This window comes from Rhineura floridana, chromosome 14, assembly GCF_030035675.1.
Source record: "Rhineura floridana isolate rRhiFlo1 chromosome 14, rRhiFlo1.hap2, whole genome shotgun sequence".
Lineage (NCBI taxonomy): Eukaryota > Metazoa > Chordata > Lepidosauria > Squamata > Rhineuridae > Rhineura > Rhineura floridana.
Genome location: NC_084493.1, coordinates 24,972,919 through 24,998,777, shown reverse-complemented (window position 1 = coordinate 24,998,777; position 25,859 = coordinate 24,972,919). Strand labels below are relative to the sequence as shown.

The 25,859-nt window shown below is 42.4% G+C and overlaps 1 protein-coding gene across 4 annotated transcripts in view; it reads left to right on the top strand.

Annotated features, from left to right (window-relative positions):
• Positions 1-7,059: 7,059 nt before the first annotated feature.
• Positions 7,060-25,859, top strand: part of CLK3 (CDC like kinase 3) — a 29,099-nt gene continuing 10,299 nt past the window's right edge. The window contains exons 1-7 of one of the 4 annotated variants that reach the window (XM_061595815.1): positions 7,060-7,551; positions 11,106-11,199; positions 14,009-14,160; positions 18,133-18,349; positions 20,726-20,819; positions 21,084-21,150; positions 25,067-25,183. In XM_061595815.1, coding sequence (XP_061451799.1) covers positions 14,009-14,160; positions 18,133-18,349; positions 20,726-20,819; positions 21,084-21,150; positions 25,067-25,183 — 647 coding nt within the window. In that variant the 5' untranslated portion in view covers positions 7,060-7,551; positions 11,106-11,199. Of the gene's footprint in view, positions 7,552-11,073; positions 11,200-14,008; positions 14,161-18,132; positions 18,350-20,725; positions 20,820-21,083; positions 21,151-25,066; positions 25,184-25,859 lie in introns of all 4 variants that reach the window. The other 3 variants (XM_061595814.1, XM_061595816.1, XM_061595813.1) reach the window with 3 other exon arrangements.

The window sequence follows — 25,859 nt, the reverse complement described above, 5'->3', positions numbered from 1 at the left end:
ATAAAGCACCTTGCACAACACATGACTATTGCTATAACAGACAGAAAAATAATTAAGTGGCCCGAGACCCTCAGCAATTTTCAAGTGATTTGTGGGAAAATAGGTTTGTGAACCATCCTATTATACCATAAAAACAAAACAACCTCAGTCGCTCATAGGAGCTCCCTAATAGCAAACAATTGTCATTATGGGTTGCAATCCATGTCTACTCAGAAGTAAGCTAGCCTTAGTCTAAAGCTCATTTATCCCCAAAGAATCCTGGGAACTGTAGTTCACCCCTCACAGACCTACAGGGTTCTCAGCACCCTTAACAAACTACAGTTGTCAAGATTCTTGGAGGGTGGGGTGCTTTAAATAATGTGCTTTAAATCTATGGTGCATACACAGCCCAAGACTGTTGAAAGAACTAGGCATATATTGGCCTGGAGAACAGAATGTTAAAAGTAGATGTGAGAGCTATCTTCAGATATCTGAAAGACTGTGGTACAGAAGATAGGACAGGCTTGTTCTCTGTTTCTCCAGAGGGCGAAGACAGAGAATTTTTTTCTCTCCCTCTCGTATAACACTAGAACTCGTGGACATCCAATGAAGTGGAATATTGGAAGATTCAAGACAGACAAAAGAAAAGTACTTCTTTGCGTAGCGCATGGTTAGACTATGGAGTTCGCTCCCACAAAAGGCAGTGATGGCCACCAGCTTGGATGGCTTTAAAAGAAGGTTAGACTCCTTCATGAAGGAATAGGCTATCGATGGCTACAACTAACCCTGATGACTACATTCTACCTCCATTGTAGAGGCAATATGCTTCTGCAAACCAGTTACTGAAAACTGCAGGAGGGGAGAGTGCTCTTGTGCTCAGGTCCTGCTTGCGGGCTTCCCATTAATGTTGGAAGTGGGGCAAGAGCAACTCCTGTTTGGGTTCTTATGTTTGTATTCCAGAAGGAAGATAGAGTGAGGGTCCTCCAGCTGGCTAGGCTTGCCTACGTTTACCTGTGCTCTTCTCTGCCTCACTTCCTTCTGTTGTAAACTGATATGCTCAGGGAAGCTTATCTGCCCCCACTTCCTTTGTCTTCATCTTTGACTGTCTGAGGAGATAGGAGGCATCTCCGTCTTTGCTCTCTCTCCACATCTGGGCGTTGTACCTCCAACTTAATTACTTAGGTAGAACTAGGTATGCCTTTCCTATCTACTATGTATTTCTATAAATAAAGTAGCTTTTCTTATTTTAAGTCTTGAAAGTCTCAGTGATCTAAATGCAGGGTAAAAGCCTTGCACACACACATTATTACACACTGGCACACACACATCTCAGGCGGCTGATGATCTCTGCATACATATACAAATTTCCATGACAATTGGGACATCTAGTTGGCCACTCTGAGAACAGGATACTGGGCTAGATGGGCCTCTGTTCAATGGGTGGAAATGGCAAGGGAGCAGATTTCTGCTAAACTTTAGGAGATACTGCCTAACACTACGAGATGTTTAACAGAGGAACAGACTGCCTCAGGATTTGGTGGACTCTCCTTTGCTGGAAGTATTTAAGCAGAGGCTGGATGGCCATCCTTCATGAATGTTGCAGGGATCCCTCCAGATGACCCGTTGACTGAACATTCATCCTGATTTGTTTGCACAAAGCTTATGCAGTGGTTAGACTATAGCTGAAAACACAGCATACATTTAAAGCACATTTAAGGCACATAACTTTCTCCAAAGAACCCTGGGAACTGTAGTTTACAGAGTTTATATTTCCCAGCAATCCTAACAAACTACAGTGGAGGATTTATGGGAAGGAAATCACATGTTTTAAAGGTATGGTCTGTATGCTGCCTAAGTCTGGTCTTTATTGAGCATTTCTTCTCATTTGCTTGTAGGGCAGTTATATGACAATAAGTGTTCATCCTGCATTCATCTTGATTTACGTGCGGGGTGTTTTCACATCTTTTTGTTAATGATGTTTTCATTACACATTTTTCAGTTTGTTTCCTCATTGATTTCAAAAACACAAAAAAGGCAGGGTTTGTTTTTTTTCCTTAATGGATTTGTTGTGCTAAGGAGACAGAGTTGTTTAAATCCACTTTAACTGTGCAAACTTAAAGCTGCAGTATGTGCTAGAATCCCTCCTGAAAAATGCTGACACTCTGGAGGCACCTGTAGCTGTATCTTGCATTGTAGATTCTGCACTGAACTCTATAATTTTATGCTAAGACTGGGGTCCTGACCCCACTTTCCTGGGAGCAAGCCCTATTGAAATCAGTAGGACTGACTACACATTATAAGGATTGTGCTGTTATATAGCAGATGGCCATACTGGCTCATTAGGAGGGAAAATCCAAAAGTCACTGCAGGGCAATTATCTTTAGCAGGGGTCCACTAAAAGTCACATAGAACTGAGCAAGCTTTGAAGTCCATCAAAACAATTAATTAGGCTGGATCATCCTGGATGTTAGGTTGAAAATTAAAATTAAAATGCTGGCAAAGGAAGGAGAATAAACAGATGTTCCAGAACAACAAATGCCCAAGCAATAAATGCCAAAGCAATCCATCAAACAGTATCAGAGGAAAACGTAGTGAGCCAATAACATCAGTGAAAAACTTGATGGAATAAAAATTAAAAAATAAGGATCTGTTGGAGAACCACAAGAGAGGGGGGCAAACCAAGTTCTTGAGGGTAGGGGTTCCAAAGGAATGGGGCCATGACACAAAAGGACCTGCCCCTGATGCTTCCTACTAACTTGATCAATCTTACTGATTATTGGAAAGCAGGGTTCCTGTGGCTGATCGTAGGCCCTGGATATGTGTATATATGAATATAGGCCAGGAATAGGAAACCGTTAACCTTGCAGATTTTGTTGGACCAACTCCCATCAGTCTAAGATAGCATGAACAATGGTCAGTGATGGTGAGAGTTGGAGTCCAGCAACATCTGGAGAACTACAGGTTCCGCATTACTGGTGTGAGTGGTCCTTCAAATAGCCTGGTCTCAGATCACTAGTCCTCAAGGTTCATAGCTGATACCTGCACCCTATCAAAAACACATGTCCAAAAGCCCAACAACCATTTACCTGGAATATGCCAGTCAGAAATTCAACTGGCAAAGACTTTCTCTTAACTGATCTCCATTTGTTGAACTTCTGCCTGTTACAGATTATTGAACATATGAAGCTGCCTTATAATGAGACAGACCAGTAGTACATCCCACTCAGTACTGTCTACTCTGATTGACAGCATTTCTTCAGGGCCCCTGGCAAAAGTCTAAGGTGGCCATGTGTCCTACTTTACAGAGAACAGTCCTCTGCTTGAAAGGTTGATAGGTAATGGTCCATTTGAAGGCATTGTCTATTTCAGGGGTGTCAAATACAGCCTAGTGGCCCAAATCACAATGTCAGGTGATTGGGCACTTTGAAGTCCTGAAGTTACTTGCTAGAACAGCCCATTCAGCAGGCCACCCCTAACCATTGTTCATCCTGTCTCAGACTGATGGGAGTTGGAGTCCAACAAAATCTGTAGGGCTACAGGTTTCCTATCCCTGGCCTACACTCATATAAACCTATCCAGAGCCTATGATCATCCACAGGAACCCTGCTTTCTGATCACCAGTAAGATTGATCATGTTAGTAGCAAGTACCAGAGGCAGGTCCTTTTGTATGGTGGCCCCATGCCTGTAATAATAATAATAATAATATTTAATTTGTTTGTCGCCTATCCGGCAATTAGCCACTCTAGGCGACGTACATTAAAAGAGATAAAATACAATAACAGATGTAATCACATTAATAACAATAGGTAAAATACTGGACAGTCATCAATACATATAAAAGCAATTATAATAACAACATACGATAAATGACAGAATCATAGTGATTTACCCAATGACCTCAAAGGCTTGCTGGAATAGCCACGTCTTCAGGGCCTTGCGGAATACATCTAGGGAAGGGGCATGTCGAAGATCATATGGGAGGGAGTTCCAGAGAGCGGGGGCCACCACAGAAAAGGCCTTCTCCCTAGTACCCACCAACCTAGCTGTTTTGGTTGGCGGGATTGAGAGAAGGCCTTGTGTGGCTGATCTAGTTGGGCGGCATAATTGGTGGCGGTGGAGGCGCTCTTTCAGGTAAGCTGGGCCGAAACCGTACAGGGTTTTAAAGGTTAAGACCAACACCTTGAATCGGTCCCGGAAAACAACCAGCAGCCAGTGTAGGTCAAACAACACTGGCGTGATGTGATCCCGTTGGCGGCTGTTGGTAAGTAAGCGCGCCGCTGCATTCTGTATAAGCTGTAATTTCCGGGTCGTTTTCAAGGGTAACCCCACGTAGAGCGCATTACAGTAGTCCAATCGAGAGGTGACCAGGGCATGCACCACGAGCGGGAGCTGTTGAACAGGGAGGTAGGGTTGCAGCCTACGTATAAGGTGTAATTGATACCAAGCTGCCCGGCTCACAGCCGAAATCTGAGCCTCCATGGACAGCTTGGAATCAAGAACAACCCCGAGGCTGCGGACCTGGTCCTGTAGGGGCAACTCCACCCCACCAAACACCAGGTCAACATCTCCTAACCCTCCCTTGTCTCCCACAAGTAGTACCTCGGTCTTATCAGGGTTCAACTTCAACCTGTTCCTGCCCATCCATCCACTCATGGATTCCAGGCACTTGGACATGGTCTCCACAGCCCTCTCTGGTGAAGATTTAAATGAGAGATAGAGCTGAGTGTCATCCGCATATTGGTGACACTGCAGACCAAATCTCCTGATGATCTCTCCCAGCGGCTTTACATAGATGTTAAATAGCATGGGAGAGAGGATAGAACCCTGTGGCACACCACAATTGAGAGGCCAAGGGTCTGAAACCTCATCACCCAATGCTACCTGTTGGCACCTATCAGAGAGAAAGGACTGGAACCACCGTAAAACCGTGCCTCCCAATCCCAAACTCTCCAGGCGATCTAAAAGGATACCGTGGTCTATGGTATCAAAAGCTGCTGAGAGATCCAGGAGGACAAGGAAGGTGAATTCTCCCCTATCCAGTGCCCTCCTCATATCATCTACCAGAGCGACCAAGGCTGTTTCAGTTCCATGTCCAGTCCTGAAACCCGATTGGTATGGATCTAGATAATCCGTTTCATCCAAGTGTGTCTGCAACTGATTTGCCACCACTCTCTCAATGACCTTGCCCAAGAATGGTAAGTTCGAAATTGGGCAGAAGTTGTTTAAGATCTGGGGATCCAAGGAGGACTTCTTTAAGATGGGTTTAATAATAGCCTCCTTGAGGGCTAGTGGCATAACACCCTCTTGCAAGGATGCATTAACCATTGCCTTGATCCCCTCACCCAATCTCTCTTTGCAGCTCATAAGGAGCCACGATGGGCAAGGGTCATTTAGACAGGTGGTAGGCCTTACAGATGAGAGCACCTTGTCCACATCCTCAGCAGGAAGAGGCTGGAATCGATCCCATTTGACCGGTTTGCAACTGGTCAACTCTAGCTCACTCACTGTATCCACGGCACACAGAATCGAGCTCCTCAGGTGTTCGATTTTATCAGCAAAGTGCTTTGCCAATTTGTCACAGGAGGCCTTAGACTGTTCCAAGGGTTCCTGAGCAACTGGACCGACCAGTAGAACTCCCGCCCCTGTGAACCTGGTCTACCACCAATTGGCTGATGGATGGCACAGCTGAAGCCTGCTTTCTCAGGAGTGCACTTTAAGGCTCCTACTTGTGCACTGGCACTCGTGTCTCTGCTTGCCCCACACTGGATGTTGCATATAATATGATGTCAAGTGTGGTGTGGGTAGGCGTGTTTGCGGGGGGGAATGGCCTCAACGCCAAGCTTGGCCTGTGGATCAGAGATTTCCCACCCCTACTCTATTTGAAGGGCTGTTTGTTCCAAATCTGGTTTCACAGATAAAGAAAGGAGAGCAAGAGGAGCCTTGAAGTTGCTCATCAGTAGTTAGTACCCGGACAGCAGACTAAGTAAGCGGGCACACAGGTCACATGGGCACTAGGGATGGAGATACCTGTCAATTTTGGTTTTCTCAGTTTCTCATTTTTCCAATCTTAAATTCGGTATTAAAAAAAATCCTAATAAAAATTCTCCAGCATTTTAGTGCAAATTTCTCCTAACAAGCACATTTTTGTAGGCAGTTTTGACTAATGTACACATTTTTGCAAGCAATTTCTTATCACATAATTTCTGTGTTATTTTCACTCATACATTCATTTTTATGTACACTTTTGTAAACATTATTTGGTGGGTGAACTGCATTGCAACATTCAAATAAGTGTGAATATCAAAGGATGTCTGTGTATAGGTTCTCATATTGTTTCACAAAGTGCAAATTTGATCGTTTCAGCTTGAAATGCAAACCGAATCGAATTTCTTGCCCCTCACTACATGGGCACTCTTTGTATTGTGTTTCTATTTATATAATTCTAATTATTTCTAAAATTGCATCTATACATATACATTTTGTTATTGTTATATGCCTTCAAGTCGATTACGAGTTATGGCGACCCTGTGAATCAGCGACCTCCAATAGCATCTGTTATAAACCACCCTGACATATAAATTAACCCATGCTAATGGCCAGGTGTGTGTTCTTTTTTTTGGGGGGGGGTGAGGTGAAAGTGCCCACCCTCCAGAGATCTTGCCGCTGACCTCATTGCTGATATCTTTGGCTGAAGATGGCAAGGATAGAATTTTAGACCTCCTGCGTGCAAAGTGCCACTGAGGAATGGATCCCTGCCCATAATAAATTCAGGAGCCATGACAGAGTGGAGCGGGGAGAATCGTTGTCAAGCTTATTCTAAACATTGCAACGAAAGTCTAAACCTTGCTTTGTTTTATATGAGTTTTTAATTTTTATTTTCAAAATACAAAGAACAAACGGCAGGTAAAGAATACAAGTATGTACGTTATTATGTATTTCCTCCTCCCTGCAATCCCGAACCGGAAGAGACAGCCAAAACCCATGAAGACCCCATCCCCTTTGACCGCCACAGCATCACTCCGTTCTCTTCCCCTCTCTCCTTCTTTGCCGCAGTCCTCCTCTGCAACAAAGTCGGAGGGGTAGAGCGGCCGCGCTCCTCGAAACGTAGCGTCAGGAAAAGAGGAGGAGGGGAACAGCGCCGGCCGCTCTAGCCGGCACGGCGTCTTCCATCAGCCATAGAGCGACGGAGTGCGCATGTGCTAGGTGTCGTTTTCGTCGCCGCCGCCGCCTCCCCTGCCCCTGCAGAAGAAGGGGCACGACAAGAAAGACGGAGGAGACGGAAATAGTGGTGAGGAACGGAGCCCCTTCGCCGCGGGGTGGTGGGACAAGGAGTCCCGAAAGCGGGAGACAAGAAAGGCTTCAGCCTCGCACCGTCGGGCCTAGTCGGACTTGGCCAAGCTTTACAATCTGTGAACGGAGAGCGTCGACCTGAAGGGAGGAGGAGGGGTTTTTGCCCCTCCGTCACAGGAGGGCTGGCCACGCCCCTCAAGGCCTTGTCGTAGCCCTTCCACCCTGGTGGGAAGCAAACAGCTGCTGTCGCGGACTCGGGCTCGCGGATGTCGCGATACCAGGTAGCAAATCTCGCGGAATGTTGATGCCTCTCCGCGGCTCTTGCATCGGGGAAACGGCTGTTCACGGCCTTCCTCTCCTCATTGCACGGGATGGGCAACCTGTGACCCTCCATAGCTAATAGTCGGGGGTCGGGGTCCAGCAACATTTGGAGAATCTCTCAGACATCTGACCTACTGCGCGTGTTGGTGTGGGGTATATTAAATCTGAAGGGTTTTTAGCACTAAACCAGTTTTCAAATTATAGAAGTCCCATGCTGTGCTCTCAAGGCACATAGCTGAAGCTAAACAGGGTCGGGTCGGGTCAGTGCTTGGATGGGAGACCACCTGGGAACCATGTAAGCTACCTTGGGTTTCATAAATAATGTAGTGGGGGAAATGGGTTTTCCCATTCTCCAGCTGTCGGTAGAACTACCCCACATCGCCCCCACCCATAATTTGAGCACTGATTTCATAATAGAAGGCCTTCAGATTTAATACACCTGCCCCAAAATAAGGAGGGATGGTGGTGATTTTTTAAAATACAGCTCCCAACCTCTGGATCTCCCCACCAATCTTAGCCAAACTGTAGTCTTCTAAAGAAGAGAAATGGAGGACCTGCAGTCCTCCTTATATTGCTGGTTTCCCACTTCCATCATCTCTTTGGCTATGCTGGCTGGGACTGATGGGAATTGGAATCCAACAACATCTGGAAGACCATACATTCCTCACCACTTTGTTAGAACAATGGATCCCTGCTGCATCAGACCAAAAATCTATGTTGTCCATCATTCTATTTCCTCACAGTGGCCAACCAGATGTCCACAAGCAGGACATGAGAGTACTCACTCACGTTTTTAAAAGCGTGCATGGCTACCAGGCAGAGGGTCTTCTTAGTGCTGGTCTTCCCAATTTTAGAATGTTTTTCCCAGAGAGGTTCACCTGATGATTACTTTGTTGCCCTTTTGTTACCAAAGATCTTTTTATAAAAAATAAAATAAAATCCTAGATCCTTTTAGACTTAATCTTAGGCTTTATCTGACCTTGCTGCCCTTTAGTTGTTTTCTTGCTGAATGGTCCTGTAGCTTAATTTGTTTTTTTATTTTTTCCCTTCTATATAAATCACACTGGTTTACATAACCATTGAAAAGCAATATCGAAGGGCCCTATTGAAGGACAGTGTATATACATTTATTAGAAACATTGTTGTGAGGATAAAAGCAAGCAAAGGGAAAACCATACATGCTGCCTTGAGCTCCCTGAAGGAAGGGCAGCATATAAAAGTAGCACAACATCCTGTGAGAACTAAACAATAGTGATAATCAGATCCTGGTTAGTAATTTACCCTCAGGATTTGCTGTTTAGTACAGTGCTTCAATGACTGGCAAGTGGGCAGCATAGCCCTTTTGCGCATTGAGTAAGGGGTTGGACTTGATGGCCGTATAGGCCCCTTCCAACTCTTACTATTCTATGATTCTGCATATATACAGATGAGGTGTCTTAAGTTAAACAGGTTGTGCAGGAATTTATTTCTTTTACAGAGGAAAATTCAATCATGTGAATTTTGTAGTGCAGACAGAGATTGACCAGCTGAGAGAACCATTTCTTTTGTGATTTCCTCTTAAATAGTTGCATATGAGACATGGTTGTTTTGCACTTAAAGCATTTTTTAAAGATCATGGTGGGTTCCATGATGTTATGTTATGGTTTATTTCTAGGCTGCCTTTTGGCCAAAAAGGCCCCCAAGGTGACTTACAAACAAATAGAAAAATGCAGATACAGAATACAAATAAAAACAATACAATTTACAAAAATTCAGGCCAACAAAATCCTAGCATTTCTAAAAAGCAACAACAGCTAGAAACCAAAAGCATTCCTCTTCCTTATAAAGGACATGATGCTGCTGACTGTATGGGCTGGATCTTGGGATAGCTCTTTGTATAGTCCTTTTAAAGATGGTGATTAAATAGACTGGACCTGTGGCTCTCAGGATCATTTGGGGAGGATATATTAAATTTCCTTTGATAAATACTTGGAATATAATGGGTTTTTTTGGGGGGGTTGCATTTTATTCATTTGCTCAATTTTTATCCCACTTTTCAGACAATTATTGTCTTCCAAAGTAGCTCACATCATTTAAAAGAGAGAGAGAGAGACACCTTGCCATCAGGCTTACAAACAAAAAGAGTTTTTTAAGGCCAGTATATTAATCTGTTCCATGTGAACCACAGGCAGTAACTTTTTAGTTCAAGGTAACTGGAGAAATATTTCACAACGTTTTCTTAAAATTTTAAACTCATATGGATAATAGGGAGAAATCACCCTTCATTTAGCAAGAGAGTTACCTAATTATTTGGCAGTAGGTTTGGAGCAAACAAATGGAAGTTTTGTTTTTTTAAATGCAGTGGTGTTTCTACTTTTGAATCATTGGCACTGGATTTGATGGCTTTTAAAAGACAAATTTATGGGTTTGCTAGTCGTGGTAGCTAAAATGGAGCCTTTGTCTTCAGAGGCAGCATGTCTGATTACTAGATGAAGGGAACAAATGGGGAATAGCTATCGCCATCATGCCCTGCTTGTGAGCTTTGTCGAGGCTGTTGTTGCAGATAGAATGTTGGATGAGATGGGCCTTTGGTCTCACCTGGTAAGGCAATTCTTATTTAAAGGATACAAAAGAAGTAAGTTCACAGGGCTAACTGTGGTTGGACCATTCCAACTACTGAGGTGTTCTGTGGAATTTAAGCACATGCATACTTAGGTGTGAAAGTATACATGTGCTTCAATTTCCAAGAACACCTCAATGTGTTGAACTCTGACCTACACAGAGAATAGTGTTAGTGCCAATGTAAATATTGTTAGTCATTTTGGGAATACGTTTTAAGGAATAGCTTTTCTATAGACTATATTATTGTATGGGAATGTTTGTTATATTGGTCATTAATTGATCTATTTTAATTGATTGTTTTATGATTATTTAAATGTTATAATGTTTGTTATATTAATGCAGTTACTTGCATTTTTGTGCTGCTGTAAGTGCTTTGAACATATTTGTATGGAAAAGTGGCATACAAATTTAAATAATAAATAATGAATGCCCCCCGCCTCAAATTGCAAACCATCCCACCCAAATAAAAGTTTATTCCTGGTCATTACAAGATATGAAATAGAAATGTTTGAGATTACTGGTAAAGAGTATTATTTACTTGGCTAACTCTCAGATGTATTTTCAGTTACTTGAAAAATAATTTCAAATGAACATATATGGGTTTGTATGCATTCACTAATGGGTTTTCTGAGTTTAAAACCAGCATGGTCTTTTTCACAGCAAAGAAAGGAAGCAAGCTTTGCTTTGTGTATGAATGTTCTTGCTTTTTTCTGTGTGTGCGTGAATTAAGCTCTGAATACACTTTTCACAGTTTAGAATTGAAAAACACATCTATGGTGGATTAATTGATTAATGCTTAGCCCTGATGTAAAAGAGATGGCAGATTTGAGTGTGCTTTTATTTTGAGACTCTCAGATTAGGTCAATTTCCTTTTTTTCCAGTCCAAGACACCTTGTGTTCTGCCCTATTCTAGAGCTGGTATTCTGTACTTATCCCATTCCTGCTACTCTGTTGTGGAAACCTGAAATCTAGGCACTGTGTGTGAGGCCTGTTTTTAAAAAATAAAGGTAAAAGACATTTTCAGAATTACAATTTGCAATCCTGTTTCACAACTAGTCACTACTGGTGGGGCCAGCTGAATTGGGTGCGGAGATGAAGTTAAGAGCGCCTTGTTTATTAACTCAAGATGCTACTCTCCACTAGCTTCAACCTTGAGGTTAGCCTTCCCAGGACAACATCTTCTCTACTTCAGTGCAAGCTGCGTGGGCAACAAGGGCACACTCTTTGGCAGGAAAAAAATAGCTGGTCCCAGAAGGCAGGCTTATCTTCCCCAGCAGGCCAGGCAACTCCCATGCTTCCAGTTGATGTCTCTCTTAACTCATCCTCAGCTGGCCTCTCCCTCCAAAGACGCTCAGGCCAGATCCTCTTACTTCTGAAACGTTTAGGTGTTTGTTCTCCTGTTTTTCCTCCTCCCAAGAGGCTTGTGGATTGTCTTTTTATCCTTTCCTCCGATGCTTTGGGACAACCCAGTTCTTTTCCCGCACCTGCCTTTCCCAACTCAGCCTAGTCCTATCTTTTCACCTGAGGCTCACTGATTGGGTTTCGGTTTAAGTAGGGAGACTGATGAATATTCTGTCTAGGTCTTGGGGCTGGTGACTATTCTGGGCGTTTGGGAAGAATTCTTTACACACCTTGAAAACTATCATATTTATCTTGATAAAAGGCTTTGTGGAGCTGAGTCCACTTTTATGAAAGCTTATGCCATAATAAAAGTTAGCCTTTAAGATGCTGCAAGACTTCTTTATTATTTTTTCTGCAGCCACCAATATGGCTACTCCTCTGTACTATAGCATAACTCAGTGAGGGCCAACCTGCCTAATTTATGCTGGGGGCAAGGAGAGGAAAACAGAATAGCAGAAAGAGTCTTACACCTTTTTAGGAGACACTGCTGTATAGTTCCCTAATGTAATTCACTGAACTTTGCTGGGTGGATGTTTTACTGCTGCATTTATTTATTGCAATAATTTATATCCAGCCTTTCTGCAGAAACTGTGGTTTATAGCTTCTATCATCCTTAATTGGGGTCTTTGTGGCCCCAGTACCTCAGCAGAAAAATACTTTTTCCAAATCCAGGAAACTAATATTTAATTAATAGTTTAATTAAATCATAGGTGATAGCAGTGAAAGTTAAATATCACCAAAGAAAAACGGAACAACACAGAAAAGCACAGTGAACTGTTTCTTCTTGAAACAACCAATGCATTCCTTTTAAAAATCATATTGATAAACTTTTTTTTAAGACAAAAACATGTATAATTTTTGCTGTGGCAAGCATGTGTATCAATATACCAGCTTGGTCTTCCACTCATTATTAAAGGTTAACCTTGATTAACAAAAATAGGCCATGGGGGAAGTGAAGCAAATGGAGAAGTATGAAAGCAACACAGAATTATTATGTGAACTGCCTAAGAAAACATTTCAAGATGTACCAGATTATGTAGGGTGATATTAAATTCTAGTCCTACTCAGATTGGACCCATTGAAATTAATGGACATGACTAACCTAGGCTCATTAATTTCATTGGGTCCACTCTGAGTAGGACTTAGTTGAATACGACCCATAACCTTGCCATACTTGACCAACAGTATCTTCTCCTGCACTGTTAATTCATGTACAATTTTATATACTTGGGAGGACATTAAATTTTTGTTACATTAATTTTAGTGGTTGTGGCAGTAGAGAACCACCTTTTGTTACCAGCATATCCTTGCTGTTGAGTGGGAAATTGATTTTCTGCTGTAAGTTCCAATTAACGCATTTATTTAGTATTTGCTCAAGCAGTTATTTTCTGGTAACTTCATAGCGATGACATGATGCCAGATAGTGTAGAAAGTGAAACAAGTACACTATATCGGAGTAGCATCCCTTTAAAAGAAACAACTTGTTGCATGTTTCAGTTAATGAATAAGCATCTTTATATAGAAAAAAAACTACAATTTACACTTGCTTTAATCTTATTTAGCAAAACACAAAACTACAGGTGAAGAACAATGTGAAACTGTCAATAATATATAGCTGTCAAACATATTTAATTGTGGTGTATCTTTCGAAACTGCAAAATATGTATTGAATGCATTGTTGTAAACAAATGCTTGTGTTTTTGTACTTCATGATGATTAGCTGTTTGTACTGTCAGGAAAGGTGGGCTTCTGCTGGGAGGAAAGGCGGGATAGAAATCAATTGATTGATTAATAAATAAATAAATATCAATTTGATAAATCAATCAGTCAATATGCCTGGAATGATCTTGAGAAAATAGCTGGAATAAGAATATTTTAATTCAGTTTATTTTAGATCAATTGGCTTAATATCAACCTGTAATTGCAAGATTCATAAACAGCACTCTTAGAAACTGGGGGAGGCAGTAATGAAACTGATCTATTGTGAGGTCCTGAAAACTCTTTGCATAAGAATAACTTCTCAAATAGGATTGCTGGCAAGAAATGAATTCTAGTGTTCAGTCCCTTTACACAGCTCATTTTATGTCTCTCTTATTAAAGTTATAACTTTTCTGAAAGTGTAGGGTGTAAATAGGTAGTATTCCTTTAACAAGATAGCTCTTAGTGAATCTCTTGCTTATGTCACAAAGGTGCTTTTACTGCCACTGATATGAATATTCTTGGGTTTCATACCGCACTAGCTTGATTCTTTCAAAGCTGTTTTTAAAACACAAATGTTTAAAATCTAGCAAGAGTTGTGAGTTTATGAAAGGTGATAAAATGTTGTGGGCTAAAATTGCTGAAGATTGCTGGGATGAGCTTATTTTGCTAGTGAGGTTGTTTTGGTGTTCATGCAAGTACCTTCCTTGTGTCTAGATGCATCACTGTAAACGCTACCGCTCCCCTGAGCAGGAGCCCTACATGAGCCACAGATGGAAGAGGAGACGATCTTGCAGCAGAGAGCAACATGATGGAAGAGCACGATACCCAACTCGACGGGATCTTTCAAGGAGATCACGTTCTAGAAGGTGAGCAAGGAGCTCTTGCTTGGGGCAAGCATTTGTACCTGCATAGTCAGTGCCTGTTTAGGAACTAAATTGTTCTTCTAAGTTGCAGTTGTAGATACCAAAGTTCTTTCCAGCCCTTTATGTCATCTCCATAAGAATGGAGAGTAGGTATGTCAGTGGCTGTTAGCTATGGTAGCTGAAAAGAACCTCTAGATTCAGAGGCAGTTTCTTGCTGAATACCAGTTGCTGAGGAGCTGTTGCTTTCATGCTCTGCTTGTGAGCTTCCTGGAAGCACCTGGTTGGTCACAGCAGGAAACAGGATATTAGGCTAAATAAACTTTTGGTCTGGCCCAGCACGGTTGCTCTTGTGTTCTTAATTACCTTGCAGGGTCAGATCAAGTTCTGTCTAGTCCAGAACTGTGCTTCCAGAGTGCCACTGGCACTCCCTGCCCCAGGAACTCACAAGTAGTTCATCCTTTGTCATTTGATTCCAGTCTCTGATAATCAGGTGTATTGCTTCTGAGTATGATACCCTATTTAGCCATCATGACTGGTAACTCTTGGTAGATATGGGTTACTCCCATTTCCTGCTTTTGTACTGAGATCCGAGAATATCTAATGGAATACTCCTAAATGATTATGTAAGCTCTTGGAACATCTAGGCTAAGGATAGAGAATCTAGGAAAAATTGGGAAACCTCCAAGGAGAAATAAGTGGGTTTTTTAATGTCTAAAATGGAGGAGGAGTCAGAAACTTAGAACAAACAAAATGTTAACTGCTTGTCTAACTATTACTGCTTTCATTCAGCCTTTGAAAACACTTCCTCGTGGTTATCTAGAAATATTTAAAAGTTTAGGAATTCAGTTGTATATGTGCAGTACATACTACATATATTGTTTATTGGAGAATGCTGTCTTTAAAATCACAATTTCATTTTTATGTGCAGTCACGTTTTGAATGAGAGGTGGGGGGGCAAATTCCTGCTTGGTTGCTGGCTGGCTGCGAATAAGTTTCTAGCTTTAGCTGGTTGGGAGGATAAAATAGGATAACACTATATTTTCTGCCCCAAGCTCCTTCGAGGAAGGGCAGGTTATGAAACAAAGTGTAAATCCTAATAAAATAAACAAAGCTGAGTTTCTTAAGCGTGGCACCAAGAGAATGCATGTATGCTGTACAAAAATGACTATAGAGGTTATGTGAAGGAAAGCACTTCTTCAAAACAACATGTAATTAATTTGCGAAATTCGCTGCCACGAGATGTGGTAATGGTAATTTAAGAAGCCAGTGTACTTAAGATGGGATTAAAACCAGTGGTAGCCAACTTGGTGGCCTCTAGTTATTACTGGACTGCAACTGTCATAATCTCTGACTGATACTAATTGCAGCTGATGGGAGTTGGAGTCCAACAACAGCATCTCAAGGACAATGTGTTGGCTATCCCAGGATTAGACAAATTAATGGAGGAAAATTGGTGGCTATTAGCTGTGATGGCTGTGTAGAACCTTTAAGTTCAGATGTAGTGTATCACTGAATACCAGATGTTGGAGAGCAGCAGCATGAGAGGGCTTCTTATAGGCATCTGCCTGGCCTCCGTTGGCAATGGAGTGCTGGGCTAGGTAGCTTTGGCCTGATCCAGTACAACTGCTTTTCTGTTCTGACAGAAATACGCTTCTTATGCAACAGACCAAACTTCTGAAATTAGTAGATGTAGAATGTGCAAATTTGTGCCAGGGCTGTGGAGTCGGAAGCAATTTTGGGTGGAGTCGGAGTCAGTAGAAACGTACCGACTCCGGCTTCAAAATAAAATTAATAATTTAATTTTTTTGTTTTAATGTATTTTAAGGTCTTTTTATGATGTCTTAAAGTGTTTTTAGCATTTCTGTTTGCCGCCCTGGGCTCCTGTTGGGAGGAAGGGTGGCATATAAATAAAATAATAAATAAATAAATAAAATAATATACATTTGCCATTTATGAAGGAGTTGGAGTTGGACAGTAGAAAAATAGAGGAGTTGGAGTCGAAGGTCTGACATACTGACTCCACAGCTCTGATTTGTGCTGCTTCGTGCTTCCCTTCCACCTGCAGAAATGTTATCACTGTATGAGAGTGACAGCAGCATATGCCTTTGTGTGTTGGTTTTGAGTACATGTTAGCAGTGTCCTTCTTCCTGAAATAAACAGTTGGGCTGAGGTGTGAGATGTCTTCCTTACATTCCAGTTCCCAACCTGGAATAGTTGCACTTGCTTAGGATTTCATTGGGCTGCTCTGCTGGAGGGGACAGAGGGTGGGCATTTGAAGCTGGCAGAGATTAAACTGAAGGAGAGAGCTTAAAGGTGAGCAGTAACTTACAGTTGTAGTTCAGTAGCTGTTTTCGCAGCATGTGTGAAATAACCTATTTCATGTTACTGAGAGATCAGTATTAGACTACTGACTTAGCAGACTCTGTTGAGGGAGCAGTTGATAAAAGGTCACTCAAGTATTTCTTGAGGAAACTGCTACCTTGTTTTAGATATTAAGGGGATAATATTGGCCTGTTTCATTTTAAAGAATTTGTCTAGTGTGGTACGCTGGGTAGAGTGTTAGCTTTATATATGGAATACCCAGATTAAAATCCTTGCTTAGCCATAAAACTCATTCTTGCCTTACATAGTTGTAGCTACTTTGCAGGGTTGTGAGGCCAAATGTGAATTGTAAAACAGTTGGTACCTTATAAAGTGCTGTAGAAATGATAAAAAGGCAGTTCTTCGTGATTTGTCTTTTCTGAACTGTATGCTTGCATGAATGCATAAATGATGCATTTGTAAGAGCAAGTGTTGCATTATCCTAGCAGCATTAAGGTTTGGTATTTTTACAGTGGTGCGGTGGGTATGTTGAGCATTTGACTTCTATGCACAGAAGCTTCTGAGAAGTTATTGTGAATTATTTAGTAGACAACACACTTGATTCAGGGGCTGATGTTTTGCCCCTGTCTTCGTTCATGGCACCCTGTGGAGGGGGTTGAGTGCATATAGCCACATTCTGTTCTCCTACACTTCTTTCCCACTTGTAGTCAAATGTTCCTGCTTGCTACATCCAGCAGTCTAGATAAAGCAGCAATGGTGGGGCGGGAGATGCTTGCCAAGGGCTGCTGTTTTCTGTTCCCTAGTTAATCTATCAACAACCCAGTTATTCATTGGGTCTAGCCTCCTCAGATGATGATGATGATGATAAATTATACCCTGCCCTTCAGTAAAACACTCTGACTGGCTAATCATAAACACAATTAAGGCTAAAATAATAGTGCAAGGGACACCTTCCTAGGAAGATCCTTCTAGAGATGGAGCACCGTGGCTGAGAAGGCCCTTTTACCAGCTGCCATCCACTTTCAGAAAGTGGGGCATTTGGAGAAGGGCCTCTGATGATGAACAGGTAGATAGATGTGAGACATGCAATTTTTGGGGTACTCAGGAAAGGATGGGGAACACAGGAGAAATGGGCTAGGAGGTGCTGTTTCTGTATTCAGAACGGTGCCTGGTGATGCTGTCCTCAACTTTCTTTCCTTGTCTCCTGCTGCTTGCTATAGCAGGTTGAAGGAAGAGGCAGGAAAACTCCTAAACCATTTCTCCTATAAAAAGATCTGTTCTATTACAAGCTGCAAATATCTTCTTTTTTTAAAAAAAGGCTCACTAATAGCTCAGTTGAAATTCCAGCTCAACTACAAAGTGAAATGTTGTGTGTGGGTAATGACATATCAGAGCCTACGAATTGTGTGGATGAGCTCCTTCTGCAATAGTGGGTGGATTCATGTGCTGAGTGTGCAGTAAGGCTGGTGTGTTCATACTGCTCTCAGTTGTTTTGGGAGTTTGGGCTGCTACTATAACTATATCTGCTACTGCAACTACCACAACAGGCCCTTCCTGCCCAGCAGTGAAATGGCAGTAAGCAGCGACTAGTACAGTTTGCACACAGCACTTCCCTTGCCTATTTTGTAATCCTAGTTTTTAATTGCAATTCAGCCAGGACAGAATGCCATACCAGAGAAGATACAGAGACAGAGCAGACAGTGATGTCTACAGGTTTGAAGAACGAAGCTCATCGTTTGGAGAGGACTATTACTCTACACGTCGCTCACGCCATCATCGAAGATCTCGGGACAGAGAGCGTCACCGAACAAGGAAGCACCAGCATCACTGCCGGAAACGCAGGACCAGGTCTTGTAGCAGTACCTCCTCGGTGAGTATCATCCAAAATGAGTTCAGGATTGGTCAGGGCCTAACTAACATTTAGTTTTTTTCCAGCTTTGAATAACTCTAGGTGAGTACTTCTAATCCCCTCTCTTTCTCCTCATTGCAGTTTAGAGTTAAGTTTACTTCTGCTTGTGTGATACTGGTTACCTTAACTGTTCTTAGTCTTGATGATGCAGCTGTGAATAATGTTAATGTTCAAGACTTATGTGTGTTTCTCAAGATTAATTGGAAGGGAGAAGCCAAATATGGCACACACCAGTGTGATCTTGAGGGGGGACGACCATTGGTGAATGTGGCTTAGGAATGGTTGTGCCACATCCTTTGTTTTGCACACATGATGATCTACTCTCAACTTGTGCATAATGTGTTGCTTAACAGTTGTGTTCAGCGACACAAAGCCGCTGCTTTTGCATTTCCATCAGGACTCTTGCCGTTCTAGGGCTGAGTCAAGCTGCGTCAAACTAATTTCTCAGGTTGCAAACCTTACTCTCCTTTCCAGCGGCCCTCGTGGGTGGACTATTCCTGGGATAAGACTATACCTTGCTCACACTATAGCAAGCCTGCACAACTTGTGTTGCTGCAGGCCACAAGTTATGTATAGTGGCCCAACAGGGGCTGAAATCACCCCAGGAGAGTGGGGGTTGTCGTGTGCCAGACAGGCCACAATACATGACTGGTGGGCCACATTTGGCTTGTTGAATTGCAAGTTGTGCAGACCTGCAGGATAGGTTTCCTCGTTTCAGCTTTTTTTTTTTAATTGCAGCTAACATGCACACGATCTTCCTGACTTAGTATTTTTTGTTAAAATTCCCAAGCAGTCCACAAAGCTCATTTGTTCACTGACCCCCAACCCAAAAAGAAAAAAAAGGCAGAAGATATCTGAGAGGAGGGAATATTGAGGCACACATACGGTTTTGCTTCATTGATTCGCAGACCTCCCAGTTATCCAAAACTTAGTGTGCAATTTTATGCACATAGAAGCAACGAGTTCTGTTGTTGGTCTGGAACACACCACAATCTCTTCCTGTTTTTCAGTCACTCTTGCTTATTTCTTAAAGCTAAGGTTGGTCATTTAACACCTCCCCCCCCCATTCCTGTTCTTGGAATTTATCCTATAACTATGTGTATGTGGTGCTAAGGATATGGATTTTGGTCGGCGAGACTTAAAACTGTTTCAATATTGTAAGCCTTCTTTAAGGATCTTTATTGTCGCAACTTCTCTCCATTTCAGACAATCTCTTTTAGGATTTATATGTGGTTTGTTCTACAGTGGAAGTGAATGGGAGGTGAAAGGAGGAAGTGCAGGCTAGAGTCTCTAACCTCTTTTTGCAGCTCAGCCTAAAGAGACTGTAACTGATTGCATTTTGAAAGGTTATAAACTGGAAGGCAAAATCAGTGATTGGGAGAATTCTTCATTATATTGGAACCCTTCAGGATTACTTGGCTGGTTTCCCCCCCCCCCTTCAGTAGAAGCTAGTAGCAATGCAGAGGCAATTTTGCATTCCCCCCACCTCTCTTTGAGAGATTTAGAAGCTTTCCTGAGGACTGGGGGAACAGGGTCTAGTTGACTTTTGATACATAAAACAGTGCTGGTCAGCAGCATAAAAATTATGTCATTTCCAACTTAGAGCATGGCTACTGCTTTTAGAGTTCTTCCAGGCTTGATTTCTGCTCCGAATTGAAAGCAAATTAATCTGGCACAGTAATTAGGTCAGGCTGGTAAATGCATAGAACCAATCAGATTTGTAGTGGTTTTCCTTGAAGCAGGGATGCCTGAATCTGATCATGCTGGAATCAGAGGGTCCTTGCAAAAATTGACAAGACAGTGGCATAGGCTTTGGAGGAGGAGGAGGAGGAGGAGGAGGCTACTTTGGCTTCTGCTGACGAAACTGACTTTGGGTTGTCCATGGTCACAGTTGCTGATGGAGAAGCTGCTGTCATTGAGTCTTCCTTTCTGCGCTGCTCTCTGTGTCTTCCCCTGGTAATTAAGAAGGGATAGTAGGTCTCTGTGGGAGGGTGCCCAGTGGCTGGAGCATCCCAGCTGCTGCTCCCTGCTTGAGGACTGCGTGGCACTACTGCTGCAAGGCTCCTACACCTGCCTTCTGTAGCTAATCAGAGTTTCTTTACATACCTGTAGCTGTTTTTTAACTTTTGTTTTGAAGTCGGTTTGTGTCTTGACGTGTCCCTTGCAATATCCCTATCGTTATATATGCTGTGTGCCTTATGAAATGCTGGGATCTGGAAAATCCAACCACCGACGCATCGTCGTCTCTCCGCCTTTGAATGACAACTCAATCTGCCAATCGGAACTCCCCGCTGTGTGCGATTGGTCGGATGGCGTTTCGGGGGGCGGTGTGTACAGAGAAGTCAACAGAGCAATAAGCGCAGCAGAAGCGTGGAAGATGACAAGGAAGGTCACCTGGTGTGCAGGATCGGCGATTGGCTCCATGAGCGATGTACAGCCACCTTTCGTAAAACTTTACCTCTCTACTTTCTATCCCCATGTTAGACGAGATCGCTCTCAGTGTACGGGAGGGGTCTCTAGTGTTTATTGCTTATAAATGGACTGAACAGTAATTGCTTGAAACAGGAAGTAGACAATTGTGTGTTAAAGAGTGTAGCAGTGAGAGCCTTTCTTGAGACTTGAATGCTGTGAAATTGCAGGGCCTCACTCACTTTAAGTCTCTTGTGCTCACATCTGCTTTTGTTTTCTCTCCTAGATGAAATTGTGGGGAGCCTGGGCGAAGGTACATTTGGCAAAGTTGTGGAGTGTGTGGACCACGCCAGGTAAGCCATCCAGTCTCTGGCACTCTTGGCCCCTTGCGCCACAAGTGAGTCAAGGAACACTAGGCTTTATTGATTTGCTGTTAGGCTGAAAGAGGATTATGGTCCTGATCTCCAGGATTTGAGAGGTGGATGTGGGGAAGGTAGTAGGTAATGAACCTCTTCCAGATAAGAATTGTTGAGGAGATGGTTGGTAGAGAATGTGGGTGTATTTATTTTATTTTATTTGTGCACAGGTTCTACACTGCTTTTCATTCCTGAAGGGTTCCCAGAGTGCCTAACAATTGTCATAATTGAAACAACAAAAGTAAAAACAAGCAACATTGAAACAGCAGATAAACAATGTATTTTAGGACCAAGTTTATTTGCTTGCTTGCTTGAACAGAATTATTATTATTTTCTCATTCCGCAATGTTAAATTTAAAATACCCCTATGCCATTGTGCTCCTTCCCATAAGCACATTTCAAAACAAAACCTTACAAAACCTATAGTCCTGAACTCAGAAACGCTTGCTTAACAACCCTCGTAAGTTTTCATGCCAATACACAAAACAGTCAGAGACAATCAAGAGTTCAAAGAGTAAAACATGAGAAAAAAATCCAGACCCTTGTTGGACTTTTTTCTGTCAGTGGTCTCATAATTTATTGAAATTAAATTTAAGAAATTTTACATTGAAGTCTATTATAATGTCAGGCATGCTGAGTAAGAACCAGCTGTCAGTGTTCTAAAAGCCAGACTCACAGCTGTTTGGCTTGACTAATCAGGTGGCTACACCCAGGCCAGGCCTTTATTTCACTTTAGACAATCATAGCTTCCCCCAAAGAATCCTGGGAAGTGTAGTTTGTGAAAGATGCTGCGAGTTGTTAGGCGTCTCCTGTTCCCCTGACAGAGCTCCAATGGCCAGAGTGGTTTAACAGTCAGCCCCTCTTCTGGGGATTGTAGCTCTGTGAGGAAAATAGGGCCTCTCCTAGCAACTCTGAGCATCCTTCACAAACTAAATTTCCCAGAATTCTTTGGAAGAAGCCATGACTGTCTAAAGTGAAATAAAAGTTAGGTGCGGATGTGGGCTGTGGATTTCCCTCTGCCCAGTGCCCACCTACCCAGTCTTCTCCCCTCCCCTTTCCTCCCTCTGCTCTGCCCTTCCTCCAAGTCAGTTTCACCTATCCTAAGCATGAATGTACAGGAGTAAATCCCTTTGAACTCAAAAAGCATGCAAGTGATCAAACCTGCCTCCACCTCCCTATCCCCTTCCAATTCTCTCCCCCTCCCTTCCTCCTTCCCTCGCCTGTTCTCCTCCTCCTCCTCCTCCATGGTCAGTTTTATCTATTGTAAGCATGATGGCATGTGAGTAAATCCCATTAAACTGAATATGCATGTAAATGATCAGACCTGCCTTTCCCCTTCTCTTCCCCTCCTTCCCTTTTCCTCCTCCCCTCCCCTCTTCCTCCCCCCCGTCTCCTCCAGCCCTCACTCCCTCTTCTTCCTCCTCCATGATCAGTTTCACCTATCCTAAGCATTATTGCATGGGAATAAATTCCACTGAACTCAATAAGCATGCAAATAATCAAACCTGCCCTCCCCTTTCCACCTGCTCCCCTCCACCCCTCATCCTCCCCTCCCTTCTCTTCCCTTCCCTATCCTCATGATCAGTTTCACCTATCCTAAGCATGATTGCAGGGGAGTAAATCCCATTGAACTCAATAAGCATGCAAATGATCAATCCATTCTCAGCAAACTTGCACAGGATCCCATTTTTTACCTCCAGAGAAATTCACTAATAGGCAAAAAAACCTTGTGGTTTAAGAACGTACCTATAGCCAACAGATATTTCTATCCAACTTTAAAAAGCAGGGAAATCAGGGAGCTATAGTGAATGCACCAGGGGAGCAGGAGACCTAACCTACTCTCTGAGATAGTGTACTGCCCTATAAATGTGTCAAAATGCAAACATAATTTGGCTTGGTCTTTCAGAGTCCAATCCACTTCCTGTGTAGCTTTGAAGAATTTGGTAACGCACCTCTGAGCCTATGGTGAGTGGTGGCAACACCTGCAGTCAGCCGAAATAACAGAAGCAAGACACATACAGTGCTGATCTTGTTTTAGCAGGGAGAAAGCAACTATATTAAGACAGTTGATATAGTTCAGATAGTCACTTTAAATATGTTTGACTTACTTTGTAATTTTAGTGAAGTTTCCTGTAGTAAATCATTTTCTTTTGCTTCTGTTTCTGTGAATATGTGAAGTACAGCAATACTTTGCAACACTAAAAAAAACTCCAAAACCAGTTGTGGAATAATCACACTGACTATTCTGCAGAATAGTTTCCAGTGGGCATGAGGAATGTCTCAGTTTGTACAAGATAAACAGTGGGAGGTGAAATATATTCTAGCAAAATTCTAGGTGTGCTCTATGTTTTTAATTGACCATGCCCACCTTTCCTTAAGTGGAGTGATTTAAGCATAGCAGGCTGAAAACATGCATCTTGGGCAGGCCAAGTTTGTTTTTTCCAACTTGTTTAAGTAGCAACATATTGTAATCAGTCAAACTGCAGTTTCAGATTCAACTGTTAATGCACCTAAAATAGAAATAGAATGTAACCTTCAGTTTGAAACACAAAAGACTGTCTTCACCATCATATGACATTGATCAATAAAAAGGCTTTGAAATTAATAAAAATAAAATTGACACAGATTTCTAGGATGAATAATGAGAGAAGTATAATTTTCTAGGTTAGATTCTCTGTAGAAACAGTAGTTTCTGTAGAAACACAGGAAAGAAGCAAAGTAAGAAGAGCACCAACAAACATACAAAAATGTAATTCTCCATTTTTGTAGAAGGCAGGTGTTGCCATCACTCACCATATGCTCAGAGGCACATGTTAGCAAATTTTTCCAAGCTACAAAGGAAGTGGATTGGACTGTGAAAGACCAAGCCAAATTGTGTTCACATTTTTACAAATTTGTAGGGCAATATAGTATCTCAGAGAGGACGTCAGGTCTCCTGCTCCCCTGTTGCATTCACTATAGCTGCCCAATTCCCCTGCTTTTTAAAGTTGGATAGAAATATCTGTTGGCTGTATGTAAGTTCTTAAACCGCAAGGGTTTTTTGCCTGTTAGTTAATTTATATAGCGCTTGATTGTAAAATCCTCTAAGCGATTTACAGAAAAAGTGAAACCCTAGACAAGCAAGACAATAACACAATATAACAGTATCTAAAATACCTGCTTAAAAAAGGTGTTTGCCTTGACCAGTCTACTGATTAGTTGGCCTTAAATGGCATGAGGAGGATGGTGCTTTCCTGCATTCTAGAAAGAATTTCCCTAGGTTGGTGAAATGTCTCCCCTGGCTCAGATAAGCTCTATAGGCCTGGTTGGACCAGGTGGACCCACTGGATGGGATCCTAACTAAGGCTGCATATACAAAATACACTTAAAGCAGGTGATCCTCTAGATGTTGCTGAACTACAACTCCCATCAATCCCAGTAAGCATAGTCTATGGCCAGGGTTTATGGGAATTGTAGTTCAGCAATATCTGAAGGGCCAAAGGTACCTGCTTTAAAGCACATTCAGTGGATTTCGGCAAGAACTGTGTTCAGTTCACTTCGTCTGATCTAATCCATAGGCAATGAAGTCTGTTTCTTGAGCTGGACAGATAGTTTAAGCTTGGCTCTTTCTTTCAAATTGTGGTCATCTTTAATAAGGGTTGTGTGATGTAGTTATAATGAATGCTTGACTTCTTTAAAAAAAAAAGGCACATCCAAGGGGAGCAGGAATAGTGAAGGTAAAGGAATTGATTTCTCTCACTTCAGAATTTTGTTGAGTAGCCAAGAGTTAGATTCCCAGTTGGAGATATTGACTGTTCCTCATGTCTCATTACTCCATTTCTCTTTTCTCCCTCACCCCACCCTCTTTCTGTAGAGGCAAATCTCTGGTAGCTTTGAAAATTATTCGAAATGTGGGCAAATACCGTGAAGCAGCTAGATTAGAAATTAACGTCCTAAAGAAAATTAAAGAAAAAGACAAGGAAAATAAACAGTAAGTCTTGACTTTAGGATTGGTTTGAGGTTGGCTACTCCTTTTCTGAAAGAGGGTCTAAGGGCAAACTTTGTCAGGCTGCTCAGCATTGTGACATTAAAATAACCAGCTCTCCCCATTGCAAGAGAAGCAGAAGATCACCACCTCCCCCTTCCCCCCAGGAGGAGAACAAGAACATATATAGTGCTGTTCTGTTAATTACTCTGAATCATAGATATTTAAGTGCCAGGGTTAGGGCTGAGTGCTTATACATAGGTGGCAGCTGGAGGGCATGCATCACAGAACCAACATTTAGAGTTGGAAGAGACCTATGTAGTCGTCATCTAACCCAGCCCCTCTTCAGTGCTGGATCTGCAATGCCAGATGCAACCTCTCCATCCCTGACAGATGTCCATGCAGCCTGATTAACATCTCCTGTGAAGGAGGGCCTACTATCTCTCAAGGCAGTCTGTCCCGCTGTGTATCAGCGCTTATTGTTAGAAGGTTTCGTCCGATATTTAACCAGAATCTCCTTCCTTGCCATTTCCACCCATTGCTTCTAGTCCCTCTGCAACAGAAAACAAGTTTACTCATCTTCAGTATGCCACACCTTCAGATATTTGAAAATAGCTATCATGTTTCCCCTTAATCGTCTCCAGGCTAACCATCCCTACCTTTTTCAACAATTCCTCATAGG